Source organism: Parus major, chromosome 2 (assembly GCF_001522545.3).
Source record: "Parus major isolate Abel chromosome 2, Parus_major1.1, whole genome shotgun sequence".
NCBI lineage: Eukaryota > Metazoa > Chordata > Aves > Passeriformes > Paridae > Parus > Parus major.
In genome coordinates, this window is record NC_031769.1 from 100685658 (window position 1) to 100699658 (window position 14001).

A 14001-nucleotide genomic window follows, 5' to 3' on the forward strand; every position below is an offset into this window, starting at 1 on the left:
AAAGTAGGTCTCAAGTTTAATGCAAACCACAAGAGAGAGATTTCTGTTTTACCTACCTGCAGTGAACAACCAGAGGCCCAGCATTTGGTGGACTCTTGGATTTGACCTGCCGTACAAACCCCAGCAGGCCCGTGGCATGGTATGGGACACCGTGGTCTGGCCAGCCTGTGAAGTGGAACTGACGTATTTCCCGAATCTCATGAGCACCTCTCTGTTGAAAAGACAAGGGTTGAAATCTTCAAAAGCCTGAGCCTTGCTGAAGAGCATCCACCTCCTACCAACAATCTGTACAGACTGCTGAAAGCAGGAGAGCAAGTTCAAAGGTTAGCTATCAACTGCTTTCAAAGCCCTCCAATAAAATTAAGTAATAAGTACTAGATTGGTCAGAAACTTTTAGCACTTTAAAGACAAATGCTCATCTCTATATTTAAGTACTAGGCTGCTCTGGAAACTCTGGTCTTAAGATGCAGGCCATGATCACAGAATGGGTCAGCAGCAAGGCTGAACACAGAGAACAGATGATTTTCTTTTCCCCACTGCCCTCCACAGGGGTTTTGCTGCTGACTTCAGGGAGCTACAGCTTCCGCATAATGTTCCCTATCATTTGTCTCCTTCATTGGTCCGAAAGAAAAAGCTGAATAATAGGAAGCCTTTTTGCACCTTCAATCATAGGGGTTGTGTTTGTAGCCCTCCACATGCTCACCCTCCAGGTGATTTGCCAGTCTACAAGGACATGTATATAGTGAGACAGGTATGAACGAGAAGCCAATTGTGTAAGTGATTTCCCATGTGACTTTGGGGGAGCAGTCTGGATATTAGATGTGTGTATGCTGTTTGATTTTCTTACTGCTTGTATATTCCCTTCCCCCTCTAAAAATGTAGCTGCCTGTATTTTATTCTCATTAGAAATCCACAGCCATCATATATAGCTCATAAGCAAACAGCAAAACTGCTGCATATTATGTCTAGTCTGGACTAAATGTCTACAATATTAGTAACTGATAGTCTACAGCTTTTCTTCTTAAAGATGTATTTCTTGTTTTGAGCTGGTTTGCATACAAAAGGTTTTATTCCCTTTGAATGGTAAGTAATATAAGCTTCCTACTTTATTGCTATTAAGCATCAGTCTGGGATTTTCTGTGGTGGAGAAACTTTGGACATGGCAGTGTTACAGGACTAGAGAGGACTTAGTGTATGTTGTAATCTGATGCTTGGACAGCTCAGGCTGAGGGGTCTGTGGAGACAGGGCATCTGCTCAGAGAAATATCTCATCTCCCTTGTAAAATGACATAAAAAGGCAGGCAAGGGAGAGGGTTAAGAGCATATGAGGCAGTGGTGTGGACTGAAGAGATCACATCCTTAGAACAGAAATGACCTTATATCCTAAAAACCAATTTTAAAACATATTGAAATTGAGGAATAGATAAAACAATCTGCATTTTAAGTCAAGTCTAGCAAACACATTTGAATACAATTTGGTCCCTGCTCTCTGGGGATTTTAGTCTGCATTAGTTAGTGCACCTTTGCTACTGTAAGCAAGGCCTTCAACTCTGTAAATAGCTCTGCTTAGGTGAAGATAGTTTCTCAAACACTTTTATATTGCTTTTAACAACTGCCCATGACCTTCTAAGAAACAAAGATCCCACAGAAAATAGCAATGCCATGACTATACAAGCTGAGGACTGAAGTGAATATCCCATACAAATTCTTCATGCTGTATACAGCCGAGATTTACAGACAATATACAAAAAAGAAACTGCCCCTCCAAAGCAATGTGCCTGGCTCCTTCACAGATCAGGTTATGTCTGTACATCCTCTGCCTTAGTTATGAAAAGGCTGTCAGGCTGACTGCATTTTTGTCTGTCATTGTTAACAGCTGCTTAGGAAAGGTTTTGCATATAGGATAGTTTTATAATGAGTTTTCTTATTATATCTACAAAGGAATGATTTTTATATCTAGCTTTCCTGCTGGTTTCTAAACCCAAAATAGCACACAACTGCATGAATCATAAAAGCATATGCTCAGCTGGGAAAGACTATACAGCTGAAACAAACAGAAAATGGTATACACTGCTAAACCCTAGGATGTTAAAAAATTCTACAAAAACTTATGCTGCTGCTCTATGTTACTATTCATGTATGACTTATTCATCTGAGTTAACTGTTGTGCTGTAAAGAAACTGCTCCAAAGAAACTGCTTATTCACACAATGCAAAACATATCTAGGAAACAGTCTTCAAAATCAGACTGCACTTTTGGGTTCAATTTTCTCAGCATTATCCCCTGACTACTCAATATCCATTAAAAAAACCAACAAACTGAAGTAAGCCATCAATTTATCTTCAAGCAAATCAACTTCTAAATCATATTTTATGAGTAGGTATGAGATGTTCATCAACAGAAAGGACCATCAGAAGGGACTAGAGGTCTTAGAGAATTTGAATCTTCTGATTTTCTGAACATCTATGAGGTAGCTGCAGGCTGCAATTAGATCTTCCTTACCCATCCTCCTCATCTCTACCACAATGGACAAGGCTGGTTCTCTTAACTCCACCCTTGCAGTTCACATGTGCTAAATCTTTCATCATTCTGGATTTCAGGTACTGTCCGAGAAGTCACCCTGTACTGACACAGGGGGTTAGGCCACCTGAGGCACAGAACTCTGAAATTTTTCCTGTTGAATTACTGAAGTTCCTGTTAGTGAAATCTGCAAGTCCTTTGGAATGGAGGCTCCAGTGTTGTTTCAACACCACCTTTCAATTAGTATTTTCTGCATGTTTGGCTAGGGTGCTCTCAGGCTCATCATGCACCTTGACTTAGGGAAGGTGAAAAGTATCCATCTCAGTATATCAAAAACTTGAACTTTAGAGAATTATGGTGAAAGAGATGTTCCAATGCCACTGGAGGAGTTAAAAAATATGGAAAATAGAGTAAAAACAAGTGTACTTTACTCAAACTAGAGTGACACTGCTTTTAGAGGCTTACTGAAAAGCTACCAACTATTAAGAAGCAGTGTCTAAATGAAATCTTTTCAGACGGAGATTTTTAAAAAGAAATAAAATGTTTAGTGCCTTTTATCTCTATCTGTTCTAATGCACTTATTCAAGACAGTTTGGTTATGTTCAACTGTAAAATCCTCTAGGTCTTTTCTTCAGTCCCAGTTAAGAAGCGAAAAGCTAACATCAAAGCATGAGCTTAAAATTTGCAGAATAGAAATCAACCAGTGCTTCATCTACTTCAAAGTGTAGCCAGAATTTCTCCTCTGTTTATTAAAAATACCTAAATGCAAGGAAACAACAGGCTTGAGTGAATTCAGTACACAATGTGTATAGTGGTAAACATGATACAATATTTCAATTCATTCAAACCACGTAATTGTATTATCATTACCCTCAGGTTGCTATATTGATGCATATTTAAGTAGTAGATTGAAGAATAAAACACGAAGAAACCCCAATTCCTTTGTTACTCTGGATGTGTGGACAGAGACCCTTGTGGGGTAGTCTTTCTGGAAATTTCAGGTACCTGGGTGCAGGATTCTTTGATGCTAAACATTCTGTTCTTCAAACCCATAACTGAATATTATTTCATCATTAGAGAGAACCAATAAATAACGGGTACTGCAACTAAATCAAAAGAAGCTTTCTAAGCTAGTTGGTTGAAAATCTACTCATGGTGATGGAGCATTACTTCAGTGTGCTATTGGGAATATCTAGTCTTAACAAAAGGAGGCCCATTGCTTGGTGTTCTGCAACTCAGATGGGTCCTGATCCATACAATTAAAACATTTCTGTCCTTTAATGAATTCTGAATGGAACTGCTGAGTTGGCACAAAATGCATGGTACACCTCACCATTGACCGACCCTGCCTGTGCTCACTTGCAGTAAGTACCTTTTGTGTTATTTTAACGAATTTGTACCAAATTTATTATTTGTATGTTTTCTGTATGTTGTAGCTGGGGAGCTGCAAGTTCTACAAGCTACAAAGCATCAGACAAATGCAAGGCATTATTCTAACAAATGGTAATAGGACACACTGAATGGAACTCTCCATGTAAGGATGGATTCCACGTGAAAAGGGAAATTGCCTTGAGAAGAACATGAATTTCTTATAACTCTGTCTCTGCAGACCAGACACATCCCAGCCCAACAGACAACTGTATTCTCCACCACAGACTTCTGAATAATGTTGCATGCAGCCTCTGGTACAGACAGAAAATGATTGTGGGGAACGTAAGATGGGAAAGCAGCACAAATGTGTTTTTCAATTGATTGCTGGAAGGGAGGTTTCGATTTCTCCTAGGCAAGGAACGTCACTTTTTCTAACTCAGGCAGGGGCTAACAGTGATGAAAAGCACAGAACAGTTGCTGCATTTGAAGAAGAAAAACACAGATTACCATAAGAGGGCGGTAGTCGTTTACCCAAAAGTACCTACAAACCCAGGATGTCAGTCAAAACATTTAACTTTCCCTTGTTGAATCTGTATGTAAGTTACTTTGGCAGATTCCACTGTATTAAAGAAAACTGAATTTGGAAACTTACCTTTTCTACAGCAAATGTTCGAATCACATATTCAGCCAGCAGCTCTGTTTCTATTAGGGTAACTTTAATGTCTTTATATATCTCTGTGTCATCTGGCCAGTATTTGCAGCATTTGACCTTTAAAAGATACAAAAGAAATTAAGGTTCATTTATTTTAAAAGGCTCATACAGAATCCATTTTGCATGCTGTGCAATGATTTCTGATTTAAAGTGCAATCATGCACAAAACAGTCACATTTCCTCCATGTGGAAATGCTTAATGTTTGAGGGACACTGCCTCTTCTCTTTTTAAGACAGATTTCAGAGTTGCACATGAGCTTTGTGTTGTGCTTAGTGAAGTAAGGTCAATTTGTTAGGAGTACAAAGGATATTTATACCCTGCACAGTTCAGTTATGGTAACTGTTCATTTCCTGTGCTTTCCAAAGAAGAGTGCACCTAGAGGGATAAATATCACCAGAACTTCTTTCCTCCCAACCTCTACTTGTTGATTTGTCTCAAAAATATCTTTCTACCTTCTAAAATAAAAGTGTTTTGCAGACAGGAAGGAGACCTCATTTCAGTCCACAGCTTCCTCACAAGGGGAAGAAGAGGGGCAGCCACTGATCTCTTCTCCATGGTGACCAGTGACAGGACCAAGGGAATGACCTGCATCTGTGTCAGGGGATGTTTGGGTTGGGTATCAGGAAAAGGTTTTTCACCCACAGGGCGGCTGGGCACTGGAACAGGCTCCCCAGGGAAGTGGTCATAGCACCAGCCTGACAGAGTTCAAGAAGCATTTGGAAAATGCTCTCAGGCACACAGTGTGATTCTTCAGCATGGTGCTGGTGCAGGGCCAGGAGCTGGACTTCAATGATCCTTGTGTATACCTTCTAGTTACATATTTATTGTATGATTCTCAGAAAAGCACCTGTTTTCTCAGATTAGCTTTCCAAAGGAACAGATGAGAGGCCAAATAGCAAAACTCAGTGCTTGGAGTCAAGAGCTAAGGTTTATGCCCAGGCTTTAACTCTACATAACTGTACATAGCTTAACTACTAATTCACTAGATAACTCCAAACATGGGTAGGATTCATCTCACTTAATATATATTTTTATATCTATATATATAGATGGTATAAATATAGATATAGAATATATATTAATGCCATTTAAAAAAAAAAAAAAAAAAGTATGGTTTGAGGACTGTATATAACGATATAGATAGCTAACAGATTTAGGAATTTTCTCCTCCTTCCCATTTGAGGGGACAAAGAGGTAGGCTGGGAAGCTAACACATTACTTACACCTCTCTCTTACTCTACTTTATCACAGTAATAGCTGTGCTATCACCACTGCATCTGGCCATCATCCAGTAGTGCAGTATGTGCTATGAGTAGCATCTGTTCTACATCTGCTGCATGGAACAGTTTCTCTCTTTTTCCCACCAAAGGGAAGATTTAAAATTGATCTTTTAATACATGTAAATCTAGTGTACCTAAAGATGCACTTAAATGAGTTGGGTAAAAAACTTGAGCACTTTAAATATTCAATGTAAAACTGATAGAATAAAATTAAACTTCACAACTGATAAGAATATTTCTCAAACCTATTTTCATGCAAAAAATATTTAGACTACTACCATGTTTAATCCTGAGCAAAAGGTAGAACAGATGAATGTCTGTATAAGCATATAGTGAAAACTGTAATGCAAGATTCAAATGGTTTATTTATACAAACCCCAGGTTCTGTATAGAAAGGATTATGCAGAAAGTCAAACCCTGTCTTGTCAAGAAGAAAAAAATACATTTTCTTAAGCATTTGTTTCCAGAATGTAGCTGATAATTGTGTACAATCCTTCTTTACTCTCTGGATAGCTGGGAGGTATTGCCACATCACAGTAGTGACATTGGCTGATGAAACTGCAGGTTTGTCCAGGCAGGGTCAGTAGTTCTGCCCCTTTTTCTGACTCATTAGCAGGATGAAATATAAATCTGAATAAAACTGAGTTGAAGGGCTGGCAAAACACAGCCCCACATCAGGATCCTCTTCAATGAAAAACAGTAGCCTGGTCAGAAGCCTTGGCTCCCAGCCACAAAATTATACAAGCATCCTAACAGCTTGTTCCTGCTTACACAGCTGATGGAAAGCTCCTAGAGCAAAGCTAAAGTTCAGGTAGCTTTATAAGCAGGTTTTTATTTATTTTCTGTACTTGTCTTCAGACCTAGTAACCACATTAGTATTGGATAAAAAATTCTTTATAGTCTTCACATTTCATCTGGTGTTAAGGGTGGTTTCAGAATGAATGGCAACACCAGAGTTCCCTTCCATGGGGAGAGGCTTGGGAGCTGGGACCCTGGACAGTACTCAGCACTCCTGTAACAGGGCAAGGGTAGCAAGACTGCTCCCCCCACCATGCTCAAGAGCCAGAGAGTTGACAGGGTGCCAGAGAGGAGAAGAAGGATTCTACCAACAAGGGACCAAGTTGAGGGCCATTTCCAGAATCTCTAACAACAGGATCTCTGAAAAATGTGTATTCCTCTCTAAAACATATCTATCTGCTGTAAGCAATGAACAAACATTTCAAAAGCATTAAACATTGCTGCAAGCGGTTTAGTAGTTCCTGCTGCTATCTATTGCATCTACTTGATATTTATTCAGACCTTATCTTGTTCAGATGTATTTCCAAAAAATCTCTCATAGAAGCTAAGTGAAAAACATCAAATGCTCATTGTTTTTTCTGTGCTGTTAAAATAATCCAGAAAATTCACATTGTTCAAATCCTTTCAGCCAGCAAACTGACCCTTTTATAGTCATTGCCAGAAACTCTTTGAAATAGGGTTTTCCCACCTGTGGCTAAGATGACTTTTTGACTCTTCATGAAGAGTAAGACAATTCACACTGCCTCTGGGCTGGAGCAACACGCTGACAGCTCCTTCTCTGGAGCTGATTCCCTTTTCCTGCCTGTTCACATATCCGTTCCATAGGTGGAACCTGAACCACACGGAGAGGGCCGATGCACGTAGGAAGGGAGCAGCTGCAGCCGTGATCCCTGGCACAGCACTGCTCATCAGCACGTCTCTTTGTTGCTAACTTTAGCCTTGTTTCTTTCTGATGGGCGCCTGCCATCCTTGAAACACCTCTAGTCTAGCAAAATAAACAATCGGGTGGGGGGGTTGGGGGGTGGGGGATAAGCAACCTTGGCTGAATTAAATTGCTCTTTTCTTGAAGGAAAACATGCCTGTTCCTAACTTGCTAAGTCCAGACTGTCTGGATTATGGCTAAGAACAAGGGACAATTCAGAAAGACCAATTTAGAAGAGCACGGTCCTCGTGTTCTTATGCTTCAACTGCTGGATTTGATTCCACTCTTTTTAAACCTTATTTAAGATGATACAGTGGAATAATTAGGGAAGCACCGGGAGATGTTGCACAGAAGTTATAGCCTTTTGTGCCTCATGCAGCTTGGGCCCGCTGGGGATTTCTTACTCTGCTGCACAGGGTATTTTGGGCACGGAGCAGACTGGAGCTGAGCAGAAGGATCCATGACAACACAATTTCCTGAAAACTCTCCCAAGTGGAATAGGGGCTGTAAAAGCCACGGGAACAGTGCCAGAATTCAGTCAGAGCCACAGACCAACTGATGATTCACTCTCTAGCAGAGGAAAAAAGACCCAAACCCAACTTTATTTTAATTCAGGCTTTTCTCCTACTTTTGGCTCTTGTTCTGCAATGCTCTGCACGTGCTAAGCTCTGGAACTGAGAACTCCATGGACTCCTGGTGAACCAAAAGTCAAGTAAATGCTTAAAGATCCATCTCCCATCTCCTCTAGGACCACCCAAATAAATGCAAAGGTGCCTTAAAGACAGAGGTAGATTAACTAGTGTAAATCAAAATCACATTTATAAATGCTTATTGGATCAGGGCCTTTAGTTGTACAAGAAAAGACAATTGCAACAAAATAGAATATGGTTTTACTCATTAAATATGAGAAACACTGCTGGTAGCATATGTTCATTTTTTTTTTTTTTTTAGCACAGCTTTAGCTACCATAACTTGATGAATCTCTTTTCCATTTTATAAACATTTGGTACGTGTTTTACAAAAAATTCTTACTAACAGAAGGTTTAACTAAATAATTGATACATGATTTCAGAACTGAATATTAAATGCAGTAGATCTTTTTTTTCCACACAGTTGCTACCATAACAGTAAATATCATCCTCAAAGCAGAAAACATAATTTTGAAATCTCATCTGAGCAGAATTATAATTGAGAGTTTGTTCACATACACCCCACATTTATATCCTACCAACATGCCAAAAAATACAGATGTTCATCACAAGATGAGATAAAAGGATGATTGCCAGAGACATAATGAAAATGCTCTGGTTTAATCTATTCATCCCAAGGTACACTGTCCAATTGTTTCAAACATGTTTATTTTACTAATAATTTTAGAAATTTGGAGAAGAGAATTATCTACTTCCACTCCCTACTTCCATCCCCCAGTAAAACAATCTAACGTGTGAAACTTAGAATTAAAAATGAAGGGGGAAAGTCGTTCTTGCTAGTTCTAAATACAACAAATAATGTAGGCTGTGGATGGCTAATGAACACAAATTGTGACTTCCGAAGGTGTATATTTAACCATTTGGCAATGTGACACATGCAGCTAAAGGCAGTAGGAAAGTCAGGACAGTAATTTATTTACCTAGAATTTTGGAATAGGAATAGTATTACAGACTTAATATGTGAGCTGGCTGTGAAATACACTTTGCAGTCCATACAGAACAGTTTAAATAACACTTGATTATTCAAAGTTTCCAATTTCCTTTGATTCTGAAATATTCTTAGCAAAAGGGTGATATAACTGACTATGTCCTGTACGGATTGTCATTAGTGAAGAGCAGTATTATACATTCTAATTTTAAATTAATCGTGAACTAAGTAATAACGATAAGTCAGACATAAATTCTGTAGTGAAACCTCTTGGCTATAAAATGAAACAGCCAACCATGCTAACTGGTAATTTTTTAAACAGATTTTACAGATGTAGCTTGGATAACAGATACTTTTATTTGGCTGACTTGAACTAAAAGAAGTATTTTTATTTAAATACTTTTCGAACAAAAAATGTATTACGATATAAGAACATTTTATATGTTATAAAACAACCTTTGACAGGAGATTAAACCCAGTCTTCCTTTTTTTAATTTTCTTTTGTTTGCTTTTGAGCAAGTCTGTTATTAGTTTTATACCTCATTCTACAGTTTTCTAAAAGAGGTGTGGAAGACTATTGAGAAATACAATATTTGAGATACTGTTTGGCACCATCAGATGAATGGGTCTATGTGAAGTCAGCCAGAAGTCTATATATTGTTCACAGCTGCCAGGGTGGGGAGAGATGTCTCCATGAATTTTAGCTAGCTCAGTCTAATTTACACCTTCTTCTGCTCTAGCTGCCCCAGTAGTGTAGCCCTAAGTTGCCTGGTGGGTGCATCCTCATCCAGCTTCTGCCCAGAAGTGCTGGCTTTCTGGACATGTCCAGCAACAGCCATAAACAAATGCTTTCCACCTGACAAAATGAGTGTGATCCCTTTGCTCTTAAGATTCAGGCATTCTGTTAGCATGCCATCAACCTGGCAGAGTGGGTTAGAAGAAATTAAGATGACAGGCCAAACCCATGGTGTGGCCTTCCTTTGACCATAAATATTTGGTCTATAAGAGTTGCTTTAGGGTAAAGCAACCTGAGGTAAAGCTGTTCCAGTATTCCTGCCTCCATTGTTAATACCAGCAGAGGAATATGGATTGCCTTTGTTTCATTGCTTATGTTTAGGCAAATTTGTGCACCTCAGTACAGTCCTAGAAGAAGAAAGGCTGAGCACAACACACGAGAAGGCTGGTCCCTTGCCAAGATGAAGGATGGTTAGCTGGAGGTCCTCAAAGCCTGTCTTAATTCCTGACACAACTGTGAAATCATGGCCCTGCTTCTCAGATCCTGTGCTCTGAGGACCTGATGTGCCTGCATTGAGCAGCACAGCCTGTGCTTTGAACCATGCTTCCATTCCAAGAGAAAAATCATGCCATTAGTTGGGTCCAGAGCACCACCTACTTAGTGGATTGCCTTCTGGCTCTAAAACCTGGTCATCCGATGTTAGTTTAGACATGTTACTCTACCAGGTAAAGTAAAACTGTCAGTGCCTCCAGGATACTTCTCCCTTCACAGAGACACTAAGAGATAATTTCAAGAGTCTGCTGGGGTAAGGAGACTTGCAGTTATGAAGCCATTTTTCTAGCTGTGACATTTCAAGTAAGAACCTGAAGCCATCTCTCTTGGCAAATTGCACCTGAAGTTACATCCTACAACCTTGGTGGCACTTGAGTTAGTCCAACAAAGGGGTCAGTGCATTTGTGTATCCTAAAATCTCTTTTGTTCATTTCTCAAAGTGAATTATCTCAATTGGATTAGCAGGCATTAAGATATTAATCTGTGTTGATTAACATTCTTTGAAACATAGCTTTTACTGGAGATGAGAATACAACAAAACACTAAGAGCTGAACACGTCTGCTCTGAGTGACTGAATGCCTGTAGCTTGATGCTCTGTTTCATGATTCTAGCGTTGTTAACCTGGGCACATCTTCTTTAAAAAATTGCAAAGAGTTGTTCCTTCTCCTTCCTGAAGAACAATAAGGGCTCCTCCCCTACTATGTATAATGCAGTACTGTAAACTTGTTACTACTGGTTAAAAATCTAGAAATATGAAATCTGTTTTGATGACTAGAAGGGTTCACTGACTTGAAAGATTAACAATAGTTTTAAATTTTGATTAATTTTCTGTTTTTCTCATTGATATTGTATGAATATGAAAAGTAGAAACTGTCCTCTATCCAATAGGAGATACTGGAATTACAGTGAAACCGAATGTATAACAACAGAATATAATACCTTGTGCTTATGTATCATAAGCAAAAGTCCCCTTTTTGGGGGGTAAACAAGATTAGGAAAAAAGAAATTCAGTGGCTGAGGAAGAACACTATTTATATATTTAAGAAACTGGGACTAGAATTGTCTCGAGGAAGCAAATGGGTTCATGTAACAACCTTTTCCCTCTTCTGGTTTCTTTCAGTAGAAAAGTTAAAATAAAACCTTAGTCACCAGTATGCATACAAACTCTTTGGCACACCTCCTTAGGAGCATTAACACCAGTATCCTGAATTAATTCCAGTGTAAGTAATTTGGCTTATTACATTTAGAGGCAGTTTCAATTAGACAGAGTGTTCTTCCATTTATACTAAATACAAACGTGCTGTTTGTGAGACATGCTGAAGAGTCACAGTGTTTCACCTCTGCAAGATCACAGTATTGGGTGATCTGAATCTTAAATACAATTTACCTTTGTTTATTAGAAGGATCTTCTGCATGGAAGATTCTCAAAACTTGTAAAATATGTAAGTACAAACTTTGTAATAGCTTTGTGAAAAATTCCATCTTCATTCTAAGTGTAGGTGGTAAGTCTATTGGAAGTTTCACACAGTTTTGTGTTGCTTTTTTCCCATGAAGATTTTGTTTTCTTCTTTTAATCTGCTTCCAGTAAGAAGTCTTTGGACAAGGTTTTATTTAGCAGTTTTTCTTGGATGTCTAATCTCTGTCAATAACACAAATTATCAAGTAGATCTGAAGAAGATCTGGTTCATCATAAAGACTTTTAGGTTTTATTTGTTAAGGAAACGTATTTGAATCTGTTTAAGAAATGTCTGTTGAATGCTGACCACTGAATCCTGCAAACCCAAAGACATGAACATATGACTGCTTAGGGCTGTGCTTCCTAGGAAGAACAACCCTTTTCTGATGCCATTTATCTTACCACAAGTAATGCTTGTTCTAGTAAGCCAGTATCAAGGAGATATTCTCTGTCAGAAGACTATGGTATGGATGTCCTTGCTGTCATGCAGAATGCAATACTCTTTTAAGCATAAAAAGTCAGAATTGTCCCCATTTTTGCAGAGAAGTGCAACATACATAACATGACAAACACAGGTCCAGGAAAACAAGCCAAGGAAAACTTAAACCCCCACTGTATTCCTCCTTTTCCCCTATGCAAATACAGCCCTTGTGTCTCCTGGGAGGGAAATGACACCTAGGAAGAGTGTGAAATGATTATCAGGAAAGTACACCACTCCTGAGGGATAAGATGGCAGGGAGAGGCAGTTTGGGTAGCACAAAAGTGTGGGTGCAGGCATAGGGGCTATTTACCAGTTTGAGGCTGCCCTTCATTCCCCTCTGTGTCACATCTATTCTGTTGTAGTCAACCTTGCTTCCCTTCACAAAAAGGGTCTTTTGTGTGCTTATTAACACTATTAGCACTGGCTGTTTTCTAATTCCGAATAATAATTGAGAAACTCAAATTACTGTAATTACTATGCTCCTGGGGTGAGGTTTTATTTTTTATAATTATTTATAGTGATTTTGTTTATGAATACTTTGTTACATTAAAAGCATAATAGACAATCATAAGTCCTTGCAGTGCATTTATTTATAACCACCTCCACTGAATTTTGCCAGTGCATTTCAGCATTTATTAATCAGTTATTACTAAATTTCTTCTGCCTAAAGCAAGTGGGAGAGAAAATGACTACTGAAAAATGGCAAATAATGTGACATGCCAAGTTTGATTCTGCCAACTAAGTATCAGTACCAACCCAACAAGAGCAAAGGTGGAGGTGACAGCTACATGGCACAATTGAATATATTCTGAATCTTCCCATCATGCCTCTTCAAGGAAGACAGAAATGTTTCAATGTGTGCAAACACTGAAACAAATCAAGAGCAACCTGAGACTTTGGCTGGTACGTAAACACCTTGATCCCATTCCCATTGCTTTCCTGGGTCTTTTGGAGTTTGCCCTCAAGAGTGATCTCTCGGAGTAAGCAAGATATTCTTCTGTGTCCAAAATATGATCACACCATGTGATCATAACATCACCACAACTGCTGGATAAAAATGTTTGTTTCTTACAGAATAATCCACCAGATTATGCTAAATCTCTCAGGTGAAGATGCTCCCTGAAATGACACTACTATCTTCAGTTGCTCTGCCACCTACAGACATGGGCATGGAGGCTTCTTGCATTAATATAATCCAGAATACTTTACCTTGAAACAGGTTGTTGTCACACTGATGTAATTATATGACTCTTGATTCTCGTTTATGCTCTTTATCCATTAGTGTGTAGCTTGGAAAATTCTGATTCTGGATCATTACCATTAATTACTTGCCGTTTTCTTTTTGTGAACTTCATTGTGACGGAAAAGCTGTTGATCCCAGCATGAAGAAGACAGAGACCTTTTTTCAAGGTTGCTTCAAGGGCTGCTTATTTGTTCAGGGGTTTTTTTTGTAAAACTTGTTATGTCAACCTAGGCCAAACTTAACTAAGTGCCACTTCATCATCCTTTATCAAAGAACTATTCATTCAACTC

At 38.9% G+C, this 14001-nt stretch overlaps 1 protein-coding gene across 11 annotated transcripts in view; it reads right to left on the reverse strand.

Moving 5' to 3' along the window:
* Positions 1–14001, reverse strand: part of PTPRM (protein tyrosine phosphatase receptor type M) — a 441320-nt gene that overhangs the window by 17250 nt on the left and 410069 nt on the right. For all 11 annotated transcript variants that reach the window (XM_015618484.3, XM_015618479.3, XM_015618477.3 and 8 more), the window contains 2 exons: positions 4544–4660; positions 57–211 (listed from right to left, as the gene is read on the reverse strand). In XM_015618484.3, coding sequence (XP_015473970.1) covers positions 57–211; positions 4544–4660 — 272 coding nt within the window. The remainder of the gene's footprint in view (positions 1–56; positions 212–4543; positions 4661–14001) is intronic.